The 21,942-nt window shown below is 48.0% G+C and overlaps 1 protein-coding gene across 1 annotated transcript in view; it reads left to right on the forward strand.

The window, feature by feature from the left end:
* Window position 1: 1 nt before the first annotated feature.
* PIP4K2B (phosphatidylinositol-5-phosphate 4-kinase, type II, beta) overlaps window positions 2-21,942 on the forward strand; it is a gene marked incomplete at its 5' end in the record, with an annotated part of 26,240 nt that continues 4,299 nt past the window's right edge. Inside the window, 9 exons of the mRNA XM_010843133.1 lie at window positions 2-55; window positions 9,600-9,697; window positions 12,751-12,847; window positions 15,032-15,184; window positions 16,466-16,612; window positions 17,663-17,701; window positions 18,244-18,357; window positions 20,714-20,972; window positions 21,464-21,567. Coding sequence (XP_010841435.1) covers window positions 2-55; window positions 9,600-9,697; window positions 12,751-12,847; window positions 15,032-15,184; window positions 16,466-16,612; window positions 17,663-17,701; window positions 18,244-18,357; window positions 20,714-20,972; window positions 21,464-21,567 — 1,065 coding nt within the window. The remainder of the gene's footprint in view (window positions 56-9,599; window positions 9,698-12,750; window positions 12,848-15,031; window positions 15,185-16,465; window positions 16,613-17,662; window positions 17,702-18,243; window positions 18,358-20,713; window positions 20,973-21,463; window positions 21,568-21,942) is intronic.

A 21,942-nucleotide genomic window follows, 5' to 3' on the forward strand; every position in this document is an offset into this window, starting at 1 on the left:
ATTCCGGGCCAGCGAGCCGATCCTCAGCGTCCTGATGTGGGGGGTGAACCACACGGTAACCAGCCCCTCCGAGCGCGGCCCCGCGCGTGCTCACGCCCCCCGCAGCCCCAGGGCCCTCGCTCGGCAGGCCCAGCCAGTGACGCCTGCAACCCCTAGCCGAGCCAGTTGCACGCCCACCCCACCCTTGCACGCTGTCCCATCCGGGTGTGCCTCCCCGCGCGCCACGCGAGGCCTGGTGTCACCGACGGTGGCGTGCCGTCGCGTCCTCCCCTTCCCTCCAGCCCCTCAAGCTTCATGCGTCTGGCTTCGGGCAACCCCCAGAGCACAGAGAGAAGGCCTGGGTGGGATGAAAGGGCTTTCATCCCCTCTTCCTCTCTTCTCACCTCGTTCCGTTAGTTGCATTTGTTTTCCTCCTTGTTCCTTGTAATGGGCTGCCTAGCTCACTGTCCAATTGAGAGTTAAGTGGCATTAGTCTGCCTGAGTATTCCTCTGTTTGTGGTCGCTTGGTTGATGTGGCTGCTCAGAGTTTCCCCATCCTCCAGACCTCCTTACCACCGACTGGAAATCTTCCCTGGGTTTCCTCTTTTTCTTCTTGAAGATGTATCCACTGGAGAAGCACAGGCTTCCTTGGACCATGGACACTTCACTGGGGTCTTCCTGGGTTAGGGGGAAGGGAGAGTGTAACCATCTGAGAGGAGGTGAGGCCTGCTTATGAGGACCATTCATAGCAGAGGACCTGAATTCTGTGGGGTTCATGTCAAAGATGTTGACTTCTCAGGTGTTGTGCTTTCTATTGTATGTAATGATGGTTAGGATAAGAGGTTCCCTGGATCCTTGGGTAGCTTTGGGATTGTCCAATAGCTCCTGTTAGGAAGTTGGAACGCTGCACAGTGTTTGAGCTGGAGGACTTTGTGTCCTGTTTGTTTGGGGTCTTTCTTCTTTCTCTTCCAACTACATGCTTCTTGCATTCTGACCATTTTATTGAGTCCTTACACCAGAAATGAGGAGAGGAAGTATGAAGACTTGAAATGCCACTTCACCAGCTAAAAGTTTGGAATGAAGAAAATGAAGCTAATGGCTTGAGTTTTCTGTGGATATCAATCAGTTCTGTAGGCTCCCTGACTTCTCGGAGCACTTGAAATTGCCCACAAGACCAAGTGATGCCAAAGGGATGCAGGGCTAGCAGGACTTTTTGCTTTGCTTTACTGGAAGAGCCTCTGGTTGGAGATTGATAAACCATAGTTCCAGCCAGAGTTTTACCTCTAATATGGAAATGCATGAGTATGGTGAGGTCTAATGAAGACAACCAACAAGTTTTCCTGGTCTTGGCTGAGTTACTGTTTTCAAAGACCTCACTGAGGTGAAGGTCCTGGCTAGGGTGGGGAGAACCACTGGTTCTCTGTGGTCTGGCTTTATGCCTAACCCTCTGGGAGCTGTTGTTCAGTCACTAAGTGGTGTCCAACTCTGCGATCTCACAGACTGTAGCCCGCCAGGCTCCTTTGTCCTCCACTATTTCCCAGAGTTTGCTCAGGTTCATGTCCATTGAGTCAGTGAAGCTATCTAATCACCTTATCCTCTGCTGCCCCCTTCTCCTTTTGCCTTCAACCTTTCCTAGCATCAAGGTCTTTTCCAGTGAGTCAACTCTTCACATGGAGCTTCAGCTTCAGCATCAGTCTTTCCAATGACTATTCAGGGTTGATTTCCTTTAGAATTGACCTATTTGATCTTCTCTGGGAGCTGCTTTGATCCAACAGTCCAGCAGAGTTTGTTCTCTCTGCTTCCTGCTGCCTCAGGGGTCATCTGACAATATTGCAAGGGAAACTGGGTCATTAAAATGTGAACCCTATGTCCTTGCCTGGAAATCAATCCTTGATTTTGTTGTGGAGCTTGCTTCTCACTAGAAGGCATCCTGTCTGTGGAGAACTGGTAGTCGTCTGAAAGTCAGGAATATTACTGCTAGTTGGAAGGGACTTTGAGTCCCTTATTTTATACATGAAGAAATGAAAGCCCTGAGTGCAGAATTAGTTCACCTGTGGTCTTTTGCAGAGCAAAAAATGCAGCTCATTGTCCACACCATGGGCTGCATTGGCTGATGATGTGCTTGAATGAGAGGTCTTATTTTATTTGCCTCCTGTTCCTTGTCCTGCCTCTCAGCCAAGTTCCAGGATAGATGGGAATTATGGTCTTGTTAGAGAACCTGAATGTATGCTCAGATGTCTGTGCCTGTGCCTGCCAGTTCCCTTGGTGTGTGTGGTACTTGGTTTCCCATAGGTAGGCAGTGAAACTCTGCTAATGAGGTATCTTAAGATTCTCTTTGACTAGGCAGTCACCCTCTTTCTTTGCTAACTTTTAAGAAAGTTTGTTTGAGAGCTGTCTGGGAAGGTATTGACTTTAAGCAAGACCCAAGCCTCTGGATATACTGAGCAAGTGCCTCAGGGGAAAGGTACCCGACACCGCTGTCCTTGACAGGCCCAGCTTTGAAGATCAGTTAGTCAAGAGTTTTATTGCTTCCTCTTGACCTGCAGTAAGGTCTAGGATTTTGTGGGTCCCCGTGTGAAATGGAGCATCTCCCCAGAAGACTATAAAATCTTGCAGTTCTCAAGGGAGTCCGAACCACTCAGTTTTGGTGGATTGATAGCCTTTCTTGGAGGTTCCCTTCCTTCAGAGCCCACGGCTGCAACTTTTTGCAATCTAAGTTTATAGAAAAAAAATATCACCTTTTGTTTGTTTCTTTCGTTTCTCACCTCTTTGAGCATTTAGACATTGATGGTCTCTGGCTGATGGTGTATGGTAGATGAGGGATGGATACATCTTTATCTATAGCACAAGTCAGTTACATATTCTCCCATGAGGTGGTTGATTTACTTCTGGGTGGAAAAAGAGGCCTTGAACTCAGTATTGAAACAGGACCTCCTGTCATGGACAAGAGATGCAGCCCCTAGACTTTATGGAGGAAACAGGAAGAAAAGCTCAGAAGACTTTGGATCTGTTAGAGGAGAACTAGTAAAGAGAGAGAAACTAGTGTTTTCGTGGATGAGATACAGTTCAGGGGGCCTGGAGATAGGGACGAGATGGCCTGGGAGAAGTATGTAGAGATCAGAGGAGGCAGACGTGGCTTGATAACCTTTTGGCCATTTTAGGAACTGGTTATGTTTGAAGCCTCACCCCAGTGATCAGAAGGAATAGGAGAGGTTGGTGGTAATTATGTTTAACCATTTGGGAAGCTGCCAGACTGATTCTTGAAAATGACTGTACTATTTTACATTTCTGCCAGTAGTGTATGTGGGTTCTAATTTCTCCAAATCCTGTCAACCTTTGTTATTGTCTTTTTTATTTCAGCCACCTTAGATTTGAAGTGGTATCTCATTGTGATTTTGTTTTCCTTTCCTAGATAGTTAATGATGCTGAATATCTTTTCATGTGTTTATTGGCCAGTTAAGATCCCTTGCCAGTTACTTTTTTGCTCATTTTAAAATTGGGCTATTTATTTTTTTATAATTAACTTGTAAGAGTTCTTTATATATTATAGATTCAAGTTCCTTATCAGATACATGATTTGCAAATGTTTTATCCCATGCTTCGGGTTATCTTTTTTTACTTTCTTGATGGTATCTTTTGAAGCTCAAGTTTTTAATTTTGATGAAGTCCAATTTATCTATTTTTCTTTGGTTTTGATGAAGTCCAGTTTATTTTTCTTTGGTTACTTGTACTTTTGGTGTCATATCTAAGAATGCTTTGCCAAACCCAAGATCATGAACATTTACTCCTATATTTTTTTCTGAGAAAAACTCAGAGTCTTCTAAGAAAAACTCTTTTAGATCTAACTCTTACATTTAGATCTCTAATCCATTTTAAGTTAATTTTTTGTGAATGGTATGAGGAACAGATTTATTCTTAAGTCTGCTCAGTTCTCCCCCACATTCTTCCCCCATTCTGTCCACACATTTTCTTTGCTTAATGCAGACCCAGAACCTCCTTTCCTTGCCTTTTCCTTTTCTCCTGCTACTTTAAAAATCTTCAGTAAATATTTCTGCTCTATGAAGCCTTTGGATGAATTTGTCCTTCAGCACACCTTCTCACCTCACAGAGAACACTGAGACTCAAAAACAGGAGCAGAAAAACCAAGGTGTAAAAAGGAGGAATAAACCCAGGGGTGGATTTGTTGGCCCTTGTGGCTCTCTGTTCTTCTCTTTTTTTTCTGGAGTTTCAATCTCACTTGGACCTCCTTGGTCTCGGGAATGTGTTTCCCAACTTGTCAGTTTTCTGATGGTGGCAGGCAACAAATGATTGCCAGTGGTGGCCAGCCCATTGCTGAGCCACCCACAGAACCCTGGCACGTGTCGGGAAGCTTCCTGGGTAGCAATTCCAATGAAGGTCACACAGGGAAGTTGGAGGCTTCTGGAATCAGAAGTTCACCAGATTAGAACTAGCAACTGAATTTTCATGTCCAATCAGATCAGCATAGCGTGAACTCACTACTCCTAAGTTCTCATACAGCTTGTTTTAGCCTCCTCATTATTTATGCTGATGGCTCATAGAGTTGATCATGTGGATAATCCCGGAACCACTTACATGGTGTGAGATACAACAGACTTACCACCCTAATATGTTCTGTTTATCATACTACTCAAATGAGTTGCATTCCGCAAGTGCACTTCTGCTGAAAGTGAAGGAGGTTGGCCCAGAAGTGTGCTAGGTAGTAAAGAAAGGCAGATCTTCCGGAAACATTGCTTTAGTCATAGCCTTTCACACTTCAAAGCTTTTTGTCATTCTCTTTTGTCTACCAAGTGAAGTTTATTCTTCTCTCCTGGGCTTTTAAGACTCTTTACAATCTGGTCATAGCCTCAATAGCTAACCTTAATCTTCTTTTCCATCCTCCAGACCATGAATCTTTGGCATGGTCACACCAGCTTTGCCATCTCTTTTTCCTAGTGTTAGTCATCTTTCAGTCCCCTTTTTTCTGGCCATCTGTCCTTCCATCCAGCATTTATTGTGTAACTGCTATGTGCCAGCCATTGTTCTAGGGACATAAAAATGGGTAAGATAGTCTCTTCTTTCTCAGGGCTCAGAGTCTAGTGGAGAAATCAAACGTGTAAACAAGTAATTACCCAAGCGAATGTGATAGTTAGGATATAAAGATAAACAGAGGAACAAGTGAGTAGTTCATCCTGGGAAAGACAGGGAAGCTTTCACAGAAAAAGTGTTATTTAGCCATATCTTAGATGATTCCCTTGGCTTTATTCCTTCTTCTGTTTTTGCTGCTATAGTCTATTACCTGAACTATTATGTGTGTGTATATATGTGTTCAGTCGTGTCCAACTCTGCAGCCCTATGGACTGTAGCCCACCAGGCTCCTCTGTCCGTAGGATTTTCCAGGCAAGAATACTGGAGTGGGTTGCCATTTCCTATTCCAGGGGATCTTCTTTTCCCAGGGATCAAACCTGTGTCTCTTGTGTTTCCTGCGTTTGCAGGCAGATTCACTAGCGCCACCTGGGAACTATTCTAATAGCCTTATAAATGGTCTTGCTATCTCTTACCTTTGCCTTTTCCAAACCTCACTTGATTCCAGAATTACCTTTCTATATCATCCATCTGATCTTGTGAATTCCTGGACTTAAACCTGAGAAGACTTCCCATTGCCTACACAGATAAGTTCAAGTTATTATATAGTGGACAAATTAAGTTCAAATTCAGGCTGTGTGCCTTAGTATAGCTTTGGAGTAGTAATTTTCTCTCTGAGCCTCATTTTCCTTTTCTATAAAATGAGCATAACACTTACCTTGAAGATTATTAGGACAGAGGGAAGGAATGGAAAACACTACCTTAGTCCAGGTAGCTGCCCATAGCAAGGATTGCACAGCACAGTGTCAACAGCCCAGGTTTTGGCACCAGCAGACCTAGGAGCAAATCCTGACTCTGCACATATTGTCTGTGTGACCTTGAGCGAGGTACCTTGAATCTTTTGCAAAAGGCAAAATCAAATTAATAATATTTCATGTGACTATTAAGTATTAGAAATACAGAATAATATATATATATATATGTGAGATATATGATACATAATAATATAGAGAACTGACCACTTATAGACATGCCATGAATAGAAGCAACTGTTATTTACTAATATTGATAATGTCCAAGGCCGTTCACCTGTCTTTCCTGTACTATTTCCCTCCACTTCTTCATACCTCTCTTCTATCCTGCCGCCCTTCCCCCTTACCAAAAATGGGCAATGTACTTTTTACCTCTGAGGCTTATAGTTCCGACAGCTGGGACTCCCTTCCTTGGGTTTTGTGTTTTGTTCTTTTTTTTTGGCGAACTACCTCTTAGGCCTTTCTCACTTGTATTTCTCTATAGCTTCTTCTAGCAGCCAGCTCTCCCACTCCCAGGCAGACTCAGTCATTTTTTTATAAATTGTATTTATTTATTGGCCATGCTGCACTGCTTTCAGGATCTCAGTTCCCTGACCTGGAATGGAACCTGGGCCATGGCAGTGAAAGCCTGGAATTCCAACTACTGGGCCATCAGGGAACTCCCAGATCAGTCTTTTCTTAGTCTGCTGTTTCATCTCCCTTTATTCATAACTCTATAGCACTCATCACATTTTATTTGTTATTTGTTGTCTGCCTTCCCAGCTAAACAGAGACCGTATCTTTTCGGTTTTGTATCTGCGGCTTCTGGGACAGTAAGGGCACATAGTAAGGCTACATTGAGAGAAGTAAACTGAATACAAGTTTAGCCGAGTCTCAGATCCGGAAAGACCTTAGATGCCAGGCTAAGGAGTTAAAACTTTACCCTGAGGCTGGTGAGGAGCCATGGAAGGTTTTTAAGCAGGGTGTAACGTGACCTTGTTGTAGGTTCTTCCAGTGTCAAGTGCTCTTGGCAACACCAGGCGGGGCATTAGGTTCCGTTCTAGCCTGATGTGTGAGTGCTGGGACTGACCGTGTTTTCACCCTCCTCTGAAACTCTGCTGTTCTGTTTGCCGCCCCTGTGTTCTGACTTACTTAAATGCCCCTTGACTTCCAAGTTTCACTGTATCCTGGGTTTGTCTCATCTCCCCAATAAGAGGATAAGCCTCCCACTTTTCTGTGCGCAGTGCACACAACGCTCCCTTGCTGCACACACTCTTCTCCCTAACATGAAATGAAGCATGTAGTAGGTATTTTGGCAAGTGCTTGTTCAATTGAAATTGAATAGAACTCTCTGGGGATATAAAATTTAGCACAACTAAAAAAAAAATAGTACAGCTGATCCCTAGAGTGAATCATCTATATGTGGCCCAATGGAAATGAGGGTGAGTCTACACAGTTCAGCTGTATGGATTATTCAGCAATATATTATCTGTTAGAAATTTCCTGCTGTCGGGTTGTATAGTTGAGAATAAAAACTGACCAACTTACAACTGTTCAAAGTATGCCACACTTTTGAGTTACACAGAAAATTAATAATGAACAACTCTTGTTAGAATAATTCATCCTGGCTAAGAGGCAGTTGACCCCTCGCAAGTGGGTGTTTTAGTCTTTCCTAGTTCTCCCAGTAACAAGCCCTGACCATGGCATAGAGTCTTGATTTTAGCCTAACCCAGATTCAATCAGTAGCAGATACCAGAACCTTCTAGTATAAAATCATACTCTTTGGGCCAGTGGTGAGTTCTTTCTAGGATGGAGGTATAAGCTCGAAAAGGAAGAATTGCATAAGAGCCATGAACTTCTTTAAATATCAGAGCCAGACTTAATGGGAAAAGGAAGTGGCACAGCTACCATGAATTGTTTCTGTTGGCAGGGAGACAAGAAGTGGAGTGGTTTCCTCTGTAGGCGTACACTTAACAATCAGGTTGTCCTGTGAGCACTCCCCGGAAGGATAACTGCAGGGTGGTTTTGTATGTGTCCGTGGTGGTTTAGCCAGTGGTGGACGTCTCAGACCTGGATGCTGGAAATTTTAAGCCTACGATTTGATCAGTTTTGACAAATGTACATACCCATGGAGTCATCACCCTAAACAGCACTTAGAACATTTCTAATACCTAGAATTGGCACCTCATGTACCTTTACAGTCAACCACACGACTGCCTGACCCAGGCTACGTCTTACTGGACTCTCTCACTGTAGATTCTAGAATTTCATATAAATGGAATCATATAAGATGTACTTTTATATCTGTGCCAGTCAGTTTTGCCAAAGTTTATTGAGGCTCTTGCACCACTGCCAACTTAACACTACTACCCTACGGCCTCTCCCCGTACACATATCCTTCGTTTCCCCAGGAGTAAATTGGGTTTTTCACCAGCTCTAGGAAGGAATGGTTTCCCCCGCCCAGTTACTGCATTAATGTGAACTTCCTCCATCCTCTGACATTTCTAAATAAAAAAGCTTTGGAACATGAAAGGGGCAGCAAATTAAATGGTATTTCCCCCCATTTATGCTCCTGGAGGAGTCCTAATGACTAGGTTATTCCCTCACTGCCGCATGGGGCCTCATTGAGATAATAGGATTTGCAAGGAAAGTATCCGGGAGACCCAAGACTGTACTCCCCCTGCCCCCTATCCATTAAGTCGGGACTAAGGTTTCCTCTCTAAATCCTGAATGCATTAGTGGCAACTGGGTTGAGGGTCAAATGTCAAATACTCTGCTGTGATGGAAGAGGACATCTGTGGCTAATTAGGCCACTAATTGGCTAAACTGGGATGGGGAAGGGCAGGAGCTGCCTTCTCAGCTCTGCACCAGTGGGAGGCCAGTTCCCTGTGCAGCCTCCAGCTCCCTGAAGGGGATGAAAGACAATGAGAAGGCTTGTTTGCAGTGGGGGCAAGGCACCCCTCCCACGTCTCCCCCAGTTCAGTCCAAGGCAGGACGTGGCTTTAGGAATTGGCTTGATGAAAGTAGTTAATCAGGAGAGAGAGAGTGAGCCAGTAGCCAGATGTCTACCTCTTCTGCTCACTTTAAATTTAATTCTTTGGAGGTAAGAGTTACACACCCATATAAATCCACCCCGATTTTTTCTTGCCCCAGGCTGCTTTCTGGAGTGACCTTTAATTTGTATGAAGATGTTCAAAGGCCTCAGTGAATACTCAATGTATATTGGGTGATATTTATTCCCTGATCCATTTATTTTTGCATTTGATAAATACACTTACATAGTACCCACCATATGCAAATCATGGTGCCAGGTAGCTTGTATGGAGCCTCCAAGAGTCAGGTGGATGATCTTTGCTTAAAAAGATCAGTGATATGATCTTGCCTACTTATAGTCAAGCAGGCTTGTGAGGTTTATGAGCATTAAATACAATGTGAGGGAGGCTGTGAGATGGCCAGAAGAGGGATACAAACAAAGCTTCAGGAATTCTGAGATGGGAAAGAACATTTATAGTCTGGAGAATCATGAAAAGCTTCATAGAGGAGGTGGGCCTTATCAGGTGGGGAGAGTTACAATAGGTAGAGATGAAGTTGGGAACATATTAAATATTTGAAGAGAAGAACAGAAATAAAGACAAGAAGGGAATCCACGGACATGTCTTTGGTGAGATGGTGGCATCTGTGGTGTAGCAGTTATCTCTCTGAGGCAGGTGGCCTGGCTAAGAACCTCATTTTCCCCTTGCTTTGCAGATCAATGAGCTGAGCAATGTCCCTGTCCCTGTCATGCTAATGCCAGATGACTTCAAAGCCTACAGCAAGATCAAGGTGGACAACCATCTCTTCAATAAGTAAGTGGCCAGCTGAGTGGGTCTTGTAGGCAGTTCTTTCCCTCAAGGCAGAGAGCCTCCCAAAACCTCACTGTCAGGGGGCAAGCAAGCACCTAGCGTGGTGTGAAAGCGACACCTGGGTCACAGAGCTGGAAGACTGGCTGGGAAAACGTGCTCATTATGCGCCTCTCCCGCTTGTGCTGTCCTGTCATCTCGGTCCTCCATCAGCCTACCTTCAGTGTCCCTCAGGACTTGTGGCTCATGCAGGCTGATTCATCCAGGGCCAGTCTAGGTAACAGTGAGCTGCCCAGGAGCTGAGGTGTCTAGTACGAGGCTGACAGCAGTGGCCCTATCTTGATCTTAGTCTGAGGCAAGAACTGCCAGGCATGTTCCTGACCTGGGATGCAGCCAAGCTCCTTTCTTTCCAACTAGTGTGTGAACCACAGGCTGAGCATGGTGCCCAGGGGTGCTATCTAAAATCAGTTTTCCCAATTTTGCTCATTGTGGCTTCTTGGATTAAAACTGGTGTCTCAGACTTTGATGGAGCAGCCATTTCCCTTGGCACAGTTTGGGACCTCCTCTAAGCCTTGTAGAGGCTCTTTCATCCTTCTGTGGGTCACCCAAGAAATATGTGGTGTTCACACTCTCTTCCTTTCTGCATTTGAATCTTGGTTCCACTCTCCATTGTCCCACAGTCCCCACCACCTCACCAGCTGAATTCTGTCACCCCACCATTCCCAGACTGTTAGCCCAGAGGAGAAGCTTGATTTGAAAACATCTATTAGTGGCCTCTCTCTGGCATAGTGAGTAATAACATCGTATTCTAGAAGCTGTCTGTCTTCATAGCTGTGACTTGCTAAGTGGCCACCTGTATAGAAGAAAAAACTGTTTCTCCTCTATTCTCACACAACTGCTTATTTCTAACACCAGATAAGTGGGTTCCCCCCCCACATCAAGCACTTCTGTAGGACACTAACAAGGTGTCCTGCAATTCACTTCAGTTCTGACTCTTAGCGACCTGAAGTTAGCATCAGGTCTCAAAGATTAAGGACTGAGTCCTGCAGACTACCCCCCGACCCCTGCAGATGCCAGTCTCAAGTCCAGGTTGTCACTTGTGCTCTGACCTATTTGCCGTATAGGTTGGCAGTTCCCACGACCCTCCCCACTGGGTTGGATTACTTTGCTTGAGTGGCTCACAGAACTCGAGAAACAGTTTGCATGCTAGGTTACTGGCGTATTATAAAAGGATGCAACTCTGGAACAGTCGGGGGAAGAGAGGCATGGGGCAAGGTATGTGGGAAGGGGCAGGGAGCTTGCAGGCCCTCTCCAGGTGCACCACCTGCCCCAGACCTCGATGTGTTCACCAACCTGGAAGCTCCCCAACCCTGTCCTTTTGGATTTTTGTGGAGACTTTTATAACAGCATGATTGAGGAAGTCATTGGCCATTGGCAGTTGGTTCTGCCTGCAGCGCCTCTCCCCTTCCTAGAAGTCAGGGGCCTGGGACTGGAAGTTCCAACCCTCTAGTCCTGGTTGGTTCCCCTGGCCATGAGCACCCATCCTTACAGGTGTAACAGAAGTCACCTCATCAGCATAAATTCAGGTGTGATTGAAGGGGGTTTGTTACAAAGAACAAAATACACCTTTATTGCTTACCACTTAGCAAATTCCAAAGATTTTAGGAACTCTGTGCGAGAAACAGGGACAAAGACTAAATATGTATTTGTTATTACGTTCAATATCACACCACTTAAGGAAGGAGAGGCAGCCCTAACCTCTGGGGCAGGAAAGGGGGTTGTTCTCTGCCAGAGATCAGGGCTCAGGAGTCGACCGTGTACCACATCGTACCAGGGGTCCATGGTGTCCACCACCGCATTGACATTTTGGCCTAAAGTGAACTTCCAATATCTTTGTTTTTTTCTTTTTTTTCTTTCTTTTCACTGACTCCTTTTGTCTTTTCAACAACTGTTTATGTGCTAGTTATTAGACTGCAGTGCTGTTTACTATGAGACAAGGACCTGCCTTCATGAGAAGCCTCTACTTTTTATTTCCTTGAGGTCTCCCATCCTGGAGTAATCAGAGGGACATATTTCTTTTTTTTTTTCCCACCTCAGTTTTATTGAGATATATTTGATATACAGCACTGTCTTAAGTTTGAGGTGTCCAGCATGATAATTTGACTTATGTAATTCATGAAGTGATTGTCACAATAAATTTAGTGAATATCCATCATCTCATATAGATATAGAATTAAAAAAAAGAAAAAAATTTTTTCCTTGTGATGAGAATAGAGGGACGCATTTCTGAAAGGGAGTTCCCAAGTAGGTGGCTCTTGTCAAGATGGAGGGTTTGGAGGAGGCATCCCTTCAGGTAATTCTCTTCCCTCCTGAAAGTCTATGCATTGGCTGAGGAGTGGGGAAGACATAGATTGGTGCCAGCAGCCAGCAAACAAGGCTTCCTAAAAAGATAGGATCCCGGTCAGTCGACTTAGGAAAGCACTCACCCCTTCCATCCTAGTGGAAGCCAAGGGCAGGACGTCCTGCGTGTAACCGTTTTCAGGATGTGTTGATAAGAGCCTCCCCAGAGGAGAGGGGTCCTTTGATGAGAAAAGGCTTTCCCTTTAGCAGTCAGACTGACATTTACCTCACAGCAGCTGTTCACATGCAGCCACCTTTCTGTAGCAAGTTCAGCACTTATGAAGGAGGGCGCACACTCAGTCTCACTTCTCTGCAGGGAAGGTTTTTTTTTCCACTTCAGTGTAAGTTTTATGGAAAGATAGCACATACTCAGCAAAAGTACGCAAGTCATAAATATACAGCTAGATTAATTTTTTACAAGGAATTAAGGAATGTGCACAAGGAATGTGAAGTTTTTAAACTTTAACATGCTCAGAATCACCTGGAGTGTGTGTTAAAAATGCAGCTTTCCAGACTTACCTCCAGAATGGTGGGGGCTACATTTTAAGCACTGCAGATTGTTCCGATCCAGGTGACGTGTGGACCACAGCTTGAGAAGCCCTGATGTATGAATTAGAGGAGCAAGGAATTCACAGAAACACGTCTCTGCTTTTCCCCAGAGAGAACCTCCCCAGCCGCTTCAAGTTTAAGGAGTACTGCCCCATGGTGTTCCGAAATCTCCGGGAGAGGTTTGGGATTGACGATCAGGATTACCAGGTATGGAATGTCTTTGAAAAATCAGGAGGGTTAGGGAGTGGGAGGCAGGGGGCGGTGGGCGGGGGAGGCAGGGGGCGGTGGTGGGGTGGGTGGCTGGGGTGGTCAGGAAGCCACAGGACAAGTGGAGGAAAAAAATGTGCTACTATTCTTGTGCTGTGTCTTCCTGTCAGGTCTCACTCCACTCAGGCAGTCTTTGTCCAGTGCTGGTGGGCTCTTGGAGGAATGAGGGCCTTAGAAGTACTTCTGATGGTGCCTCCTAGGTTTAGGCTCCCCTCCCTCAGAGGGAGCGCAGGTGGAGGGAGAGGGGTCTGTGGAAGCTGCTTCATTTCAGTCTGACATTCCCAGTCTAGGCTGAAGAACCCTTCTCCTTCATAGTTTGACTTAAAAGAGAGAGAATTGTTGCTAGCAGGAGATGAGGCCTCTTAAAGCAGATAAGACAGATTAGAAAAGGAAGACTTACTTCAAGGGTAGTGTAACTTCTTGCCAGATATGAGTGCCACCTCCTAAACTTGTCCCCTGTTCTGACTTTGGGAGGGGGCTAGGCATGCAGGAAGCTGCCCCTTTTAGGGGGTGATCATGTCACAGAGGCCTTTGACCTATTGGAAGGAATCAGTCCCAATCAGTCCCAATCAGGGACATTCTAGTGTGACTCACCATCTGTGGCTTCTGTTACTTCTCCACCTAGCACCTTCCTTGGACTTCTTCCTCTGGCAGACAGCCTGGTGTTGAAGGTGGGAGAATTTTCCACTTCACTTGTGTAGCAGTAAAAAATATAGCTGATTTTCAGTTGTCTGTTGGGGGGAAAGAGGAATGTACAGCCTAGTGAAATATAAAATGGATGCCCGCATCTTGGATAATACTGTCATTCCTCCCATCCCGCTCCTGGAAAGTCTTTCACAGAGTAGACCACAAGAAACAGAGTCTCCTCCCCTCTCCACCAGCTCCAGGGGGCCTCCTGAGGAGGAGGCATAGGGGACGTGAGAGGCAGAAGGGATGCCAGGGCCTTGAGCAATCAGGAACGGTCATGTTCAAGAGGTGGTGGGCCGCCCTCCAGCCCCTCCCGTTGGGACCAAACCCTGAACTGTCATGCCCTGATCAGAGCATGAGGTTTTCTGAAAACTTGCCATTAGTGCAACCCTAGGTTGTTGGGGTATCTCCTTCCACGGTGGCTCTTTCCCTTCCCTTTGGCCATCTAACCACATCTTGTTTATTTCTCTAATAGTCTTGTGGGCAAATAATTGTGCTCAAGAGTGGAAGAGGGGCAGGGAGGATGGTGTTCAGGGAGGGGACTCTGCTCTGAGACTACCAATGACTGAGAGAGGCAGGAGATGCCACCTAGAAATGAGGCAGGGGTGGAACTGCTCTTGTCCATCCTCTGTCTTCTGACCTACCAGAGGTCTTTTCCAGGCATCTGATTGGTGAACACATTCCTTTGGTTGACTCACACCTTCCCCTACTCCCTCCCTGCTTGAGGGTTGTCCTGCTTCGGATTCTGATAGGAGTGGGGCCCTGGGAGGAGCAGGGACAAAGCCAGAAAAGCTCCGCAGGTTTGCCTCCCAGCTCTGGGCAGACAAGCAGGAGTTTGAGGTGAGGGGAGAGGTGTTGGGCAGAGCAGTGAGGACCAGCTTCCTGCCTTAGGAAGAGATTTCTAGCATGAGGGTACATAACAGAAAATAAAGACAATTCTATCCACTCCTTCTTTATGCTTGACTTCTTGAATATCTCCTAAGCGTTGTCTTCATCACCCCCGAGAGACGGGGGAATCATCTCGGTCTGCTCCCTTGTGTTCCAGGTGAGGGAACTCAGGAGGAGAGAAGTGCAGTGGCTCTCCCACGGTCACGGTACCTGTGAGCGTCAGGATTAGAGCCCAGGCCCCTAACATCCGAGGCTGAGTTTTAGGTTCTAGAGCAGCTCTCTAGGATCAGAATGAAAAGAAATATTTCACAGTCGGTCCTCTTCTCATCACAGTCAAGGATTAGGAGCAGTGGGTGAGGAACAACTCATGTCTCTCTTAAGGAAGACTTGGGAGAGATGTGAATTTCCCAAGAGAAAGGGGGCAGGTAAGGTCTCATCTGCCTCAGTGCTATTGGCTTCAGAGCAGTCTGGCCCATAAGAGAAGAGTCAGAGTAAAGGTCAGAGTCCTTGTTTCCCCTCCCAAGACCAGCTTTTGTCTTGGTCCATCAGAATTCAGTGACACGCAGCGCCCCCATCAACAGTGACAGCCAGGGCCGGTGTGGCACACGATTCCTCACTACCTATGACCGGCGCTTTGTGATCAAGACTGTCTCAAGTGAGGATGTGGCTGAAATGCACAACATCTTAAAGAAATACCACCAGGTATGGTGAGTCGTGAACCTCAACAGCAGAGGATGGGTTGGAAGAGGGAGAGGAGCCTCCGGTAGAGCTTCCTGGGGAGGGCTGGGTCCTTTCTGGTAATGGCGGGTGCTTCCTGATAACCAGGCACTTGCCCTCCCCTGGGGCTGTGTTTCTGTGGGGTGAAATTCCTCCTTGAGAAAAAGAAGAAAGAAATGAAGGTGTGTTATGGACGCAGTCCCAGTTGACCAGCTGTTTCTCGTCAGAGTTGGGGAGTTTTCACCCTCTGGCACCTGCCTCATTTCTTCTGAGAGAGGTCCTGTCGGCTCAGCAGGGCCGCTGCTTTTCCCATTCCCTTTCGCCTCTCTTCTGGAACCTGTCCGTGGGAAGAGCAGGGGGTGCCTGTCTGAAGCCTGCCTGGGTCTTCAGGGAAAACTGGCTTCTCTGTGGGCACCTGAGAGGTGGTGCAGGGGCCCTCTGGCGTTTGGGGAGTTAGAGCAGAAAACCCTGGGGTCTGGCATGACCGAGAGTGGTGAGTGCGAATCCCTTCTGTTTCCCCAGACGGCCGCCTCACAGCCCTGCCTCTGCACCCCATCTCTCCCCTCCGGCTCCCCATATCAGGCTGGCAGAGAGGATGCAAGGCTGGGATCAGTAATTTTCCTGCAGAATCCCAACCGTATGAAACCAAAGGGGCTCTGCACGGCCTGCTCAGCCTCTCAGTCTGCCTTCTAATTGGGGGCAGGGGTGGCCTTGCCTTTTGCAGGTCTGAGGAACCCCATGACTTCACAGAATCTGGTTTGGAAGCCACTAGTCTAGAGGCCGGAGAAGGCAATGGCACCCCACTCCAGTACTCTTGCCTGGAAAACCCATGGACAGAGGAGCCTGGTAGGCTAACTGTGTGGACACTTCAGTGTCCAACTGAAGTGACTTAGCAGCAGCAGCAGTCTAGAGGCTGGACTTCCCTTGTAGCTCAGTCAGTAAAGAATCTGCCTGCGATGCCGGAGACCTGGGTTTGATTCCTGGGTTGGGAAGATTCCCTGGAGAAGGAAATGCCAATCTACTCCAGTATTCTTGCCTGGAGGATCCCATGGACGGAGGAGCCTGGCAGGCTACAGTCCATGGGGTCGCAAGAGTCTGGACGGAGGAGTCTGGCAGGCTACAGTCCATGGAGTCGCAAGAGTCGGACACGACTTAGCTACTAAACCAGCACCAGTCTAGAGGCTAGAATCCCAGGGGGCATGTGAGCCTGGGAAGAGCCCTGTCTGCCGGCACGTTCACCTGTTCCTTTCCTCCCTTCCTTTGTAGTTCATAGTGGAGTGTCACGGCAATACCCTTTTGCCACAGTTCCTGGGCATGTACCGCCTGACCGTGGATGGTGTGGAAACCTACATGGTGGTCACCAGGAACGTTTTCAGCCATCGGCTCACTGTACATCGCAAGTACGACCTCAAGGTAAGAGCTCTGTGTTTCCCAGCTCTGTGGCCCTCTCTCCCTGAGGCTTGGAGGGGCTGCAACTGCAACTTCCACATGTTGGGAAAGCTGAGGCATAGGTTTTGGTGTGGACAAGTGGCTCTAGAGTTGGTACTCCTAACCCACTTGAGCCAAAGGCTGTCTCGTGTCCAGGTGACAGCGACAGGAGGCTATTCAAGCCCCAAATGGCTCGTATTTATGTGCAGTGAATGTTCTTCAATTCCTGTCACGGGGATGTGCACACCAAGGGCAGCAGGGTGGGGACAGGCTATGGCACACACACCCTGGCGGCTGTCCAGGCCTCATGGACTGTGCACAGGCACATTTCTAGACACAGTGAAAAACACACTTGTGCCTGTGAACCGCAGTGCTCCGCTGTTCCCGAACCTGGCTTCCTGACCCGGGTCCCTCAGACCCCTCCCCCTCTGTCTGCCACGGCTGCACTGGCCTCCTTTCTGCTCCCACGGTGCCCATGCTCTCCACACCCCCAGCATCTCAGAGGCTGCCTGCCATTGTTTCCCTCCCCGCCCTCTTCTCCATGTCTACCTTCCTCCACCTAATCACTTCCTACTTAGCCTTTCAAGCTCAGCTCAAACATCACTAATTCCAAGAAGCAGGCTTTGGCCAAACCCCTATCTAGTCTAGACCCTGGGCCTGTACTGCATGCTGCACAGGTGAGAGAGTCCTGCCTGCTCACCTGTAGCACTTGGCACTATTGTAATTAATGGGTTAATTAACTGTGTAACTCCTGCTTACTGTCTGTCTCCCCTGTTAGAAGGAGAGCTCCTTAAGGGCAGGGACTGAGTCTCTCAGTTCCGCCCTATTTCCTGAGCACGGGTCTGGTTATAGTCAGAGCTCTGTACAGTCTGTGACAGAGGAAGTGAACAAGTTGCTGCCTCCTGGCCCCTCTAGGAGTCTAACCAGTCTACTTGAGTTCACCTGCTGCCTCGCCCTAAAGACTGGTCCATGTTTTTTTCGCTCAGCGGAATCTGCCTCAGCTTGGACTTCTCCTGACAGCTCTTATCCTTTCAGGGTTCTACTGTTGCCAGAGAAGCGAGTGACAAGGAGAAGGTATGTGGGGTCTGTGCTCATCACTTGTGGAATGGGTCACTTGGAATCAGAAACACCTTCTCCCACCCCTGCGGTCCCTTCCTCTGCTGCCATCCAGCCTAGTTCCTAGACATGCAGTCTGTGGGTGTGAAGTACTGTGTCTCTAAGCTCCTGCCTGTCCTCATCCTTGGCCTAGGCCTTGGTCACCAGCTTTTCACCTTTGCCCTTGCTGGGTTCTTCACAGTCCTAGAGGGCTGGCAGCTTCCATCTCAGCCCAGCCTGAATCAGTGAGTGGCTGCTTGAGCCCTGAGCTCGAGGTAGCTCAAGCCTGGTGGTCCAGGCCCAGAAGGAAGTCCTTTGATCAGTCCTCATTGCCTGACTCCTGCCACCTACTTGCCATCTCTGCCTGTCCGAAGCTGGGAGTGTAGACTCCTGGACAGAGCTGTTGATCAGCAGGTTGGCCGTCTTTGTGCCAAGGACCCTTTCCTCTCCTGTATCATTGCCCACAGCCTTGCAGGTGAACAAAGCAGGCCACCAGCCTAACACTGCTATTGTTCTCTCAGGCCAAGGACTTGCCAACCTTCAAAGACAATGACTTCCTCAACGAAGGGCAGAAGCTGCATGTAGGAGAAGAGAGTAAAAAGAACTTCCTGGAAAAACTGAAACGGGACGTAGAGGTATGTACTTATCCATGATTTTACTTTGGTTGAGCTCTTGTCCCCAGAACAGAAGCCTCCTTAACCTTAAGGAAAATTGAATTCACCACTTCCAGGAGTGTGGACAAGAGAAAGGTAGTGATTTGAGCCGTGTGGGTAAAGCTAGTGCAAGTACACATTCCATTTGGGAGGACACAGTTTGTGCTGGCCGAACCTGTGCAACTCAGTTTGAAGTGCTTTCCCTCATTTCTTTTCTTGTCTGTTATAACCTCCTTTTGAAACTCCTCTGCAAGCTTCCTTTCTGGTGTTATCCCCATAGTGGAGGAGGCATCCAGGTGTCAGAGTGACAGGAAACCAACTATTAAGACCCACCAACCGTGCCTTTCTCTGGCTCAGATTCTCCACTTGCCTTGCAACTTTCTGGTTGGCAGGGGACTTCCTGTGGAGAAGTTCTTTGGAGAGGACACGTGCTAAATAATGAATGTGATATCTGCACCACTTGATAACTTGGTGCCTCCTATTTTAATAAATCGGGAGCCTGTTCATTACAACCAAACTGTATAAACTTTAGAAAATGTTTTTTTTATTGTGGTAAAATATGCATAACATAAAATCGGCCCTCTGAGACTGGTTCTGAGCGGCGCTCAGCACATCACACGGTTGTGCAGCCACCGCCACCATCCGTCTCCAGGACCTTTCATCTTCCTGGGTGAAAAGTCTGTGCCCGTTGCCTCCTCTTCCGTGCCCCTGGCAGCCCCATCCTACTCTGTGTTTATGAAGTCGACTGCTCCAGGGATCTCTTATGAGTGGGTCACACCGTGTTTGTCCTTTGTGTCTGGCTTACTTCACTTGTTCTTTGGAAGGAATGATGCTGAAGCTGAAACTCCAGTACTTTGGCCACCTCATGTGAAGAGTTGACTCATTGGAAAAGACTCTGATGCTGGGAGGGATTGGGGGCAGGAGGAGAAGGGGACGACAGAGGATGAGATGGCTGGATGGCATCACTGACTCGATGGACGTGAGTCTGAGTGAACTCTGGGAGTTGGTGATGGACAGGGAGGCCTGGCGTGCTGCAGTCCGTGGGGTTGCAAAGAGTCAGACACGGCTGAGCAACTGAACTGAACTGAACCGAATGTCTTCAAAGATCATCCATTTTGTGCTTTTTGTCAGAATGTCCTTCCTTTTTTCTGAGGCTGAGTAACATTCCGTTGAATGCATGCACCACATTTTGTTTACCCATTCATCCATTGATGGACACTTGGTCTCTAGTTAAGATTAAGTAGTTAATCTAGTTAGACGTCTCCAGAGAAGCAGAGGAGGATGTAGATAGATAGATATTTAGTATAAGGAATTGGCTCACAGGATTATGGAGGCTGACAAAAGTCCCAAGATCTGTCTGCAGTTGGCCAGCTGGAGACCAAAGAGACCTGATGGTGTAGTTTTAGTCCAGAGGCCAACAGGCTCGAGACGCAGGAAGAACTGACGTTTTTTTCAGTCTGTGTCTGAAGGCAGGAAGAAGACTCATGGCCCAGCTCAGAGGCAGTTAGGCAGGAGGAGTTCCCTTTTACTCATAGGAGAGTCAGCCTTTTTATTCTTTTTGCCCTTCAACTGACTGAATGAGGCCCACCTACCTTAGGGAGAGCAATCTGCTTTATCAGTTTATCAGTTCAGATGTTAATCTCATCCACGAGCACCACCCCAGACACATCCAGAATAGCATTGGACCACATTTGTGGGCACCCAGTAGTGCAGTCAAGTTGACACATAAAATTAATCTCCACTCGTCGTTGTGAATAATGCTGCTGTGAACGTGGGTTTTACAAACTTCTTTTTGTTAGGCATCTGTATCTTAGCCACCCCCTATTGTGGTTGTCGTCCCACGCTCTTTGTTCTTCTCCAGGTTATGGAGTCCTAGCTCAGGAGACTTGAGCACAGTGCTGTTCCCAGTGCTTGTATGGATGAGGAATGCACAGTGCAGCATTCCATTCTTCCCTCCAGCTCACCATGGCCTCTCAGTCCCAGATGGAATTGCCTCTTCCCTCTTCGTGCAGGGCTCCTTCTGCTTTTACTCCTGCAGGCTCTACCTGCCTGACTTGTCTTCATTCACTAGGATCAGCCTCGACTCCTTTCCTCAGGGAGGCCCTCTTCCCACTGCTGGACTCACACAGCTCCTTGCCCTGGTGGAGTGACTGTCTTCACCATTAGACATCGAACTTGTCCAGGGCAGAGACTCTGATGTCTTGTTCTCTGCTGTGTTTCAGAGTGGGAGAATTAAGTTGAAGGAGTGCCTTTTCTCCCCTTTCCAGATGCTAATCTGCCACGCCAAATGTCCCGTGTTAACCTCTGCCTTCCGCCTTTCCTTCCCCCACCTCCATAGTTCCTGGCCCAGCTAAAGATCATGGACTACAGCCTGCTGGTGGGCATCCACGACGTGGACCGGGCAGAGCAGGAGGAGATGGAGGTGGAGGAGCGGGCCGAGGATGAGGAGTGTGAGAACGACGGCATGGGCGGCAGCCTGCTCTGCTCCTACGGCACGCCTCCAGACAGCCCAGGCAACCTCCTCAGCTTTCCCCGGTTCTTTGGACCGGGGGAATTTGACCCCTCTGTTGACGTCTATGCCATGAAGAGCCATGAAAGTAAGTAGGAGCCTGTGCCTGCCAGGCCCCTCCAGCCCTCCTTCCACCCCCTGCTTCAGGCCTGTTGTTCAGATGCCCTGTGGGTGCCTGAGCCTCCACCTTATTAACTGCTGACCCTGGCCTCTTTTTGCCTCCGGCTGCCATCCAGGGTCACCACCAGTAACTCTGTCTTCTGGGGCCCTGAGGTCCTTCTCTCAGGCCTTTCTTCACCTCTGTGCGTGTCCTGGATAGCTGAGGCCTGGTTGGCTCAGGTTCATGGGAGGGACAGAGCCTTCTAAACAGTGTCATGTCAACCCCACAGGGTAGCTGTGAAGATCAGATAAGATGAGAGCTATGAAAGCTTCTAAGAAGGACTCCATGGGTCATTTCTTTTCTCAGATTCAAAATGACAGGGATGAATCTGGATGTCGTATCTGAAGGGTTAAGGACACAGCTGCTTTCTGCCCTTGTCCCTGCCTCTTCCTCCTTTCCTGCTTCCTCTCCCCCTGCAGGTGCCCCCAAGAAGGAGGTGTATTTCATGGCCATCATTGATATCCTCACACCATACGATGCTAAGAAGAAAGCTGCGCACGCTGCCAAAACAGTGAAACACGGGGTGAGTTCTTCCCGTCTCCGTCTAGGCCCGGGTGGCAGGCCCTCAGGCCCCCAGGGCTCCTGCTCAAAGGAGACTCTCCTGCCCCTTGGCCCTGCCTGGGTGCCTTGTGTTCTCTCTTTGCCATCTACACCCCATCCCCACGCTGCAGCTGGCTGAAATGCCCAACTGGTTTTTCCCCAGGTTCTCTGGCTCCTTTCCCCCAGGCTGCTGGGCATGCCGTGCATCTTGTTGACTGCCGGTAATAGCTGTGTTTACATGCCATGCTGCTCCCCAGAGGCCTGTTTCCCCATGGGCTTCACGCTACTGTTCTCCAGACGGGCCCCCACAGAGCTCTGGAGCCTCTCTGCCGCCTCCCCACTGCCTTGTTCTTGCTTC

The sequence above is a fragment of the Bison bison genome, unplaced genomic scaffold (genome assembly GCF_000754665.1).
Source record: "Bison bison bison isolate TAMUID 2011002044 unplaced genomic scaffold, Bison_UMD1.0 scf7180017864180, whole genome shotgun sequence".
Classification (NCBI taxonomy): Eukaryota; Metazoa; Chordata; class Mammalia; order Artiodactyla; family Bovidae; genus Bison; species Bison bison.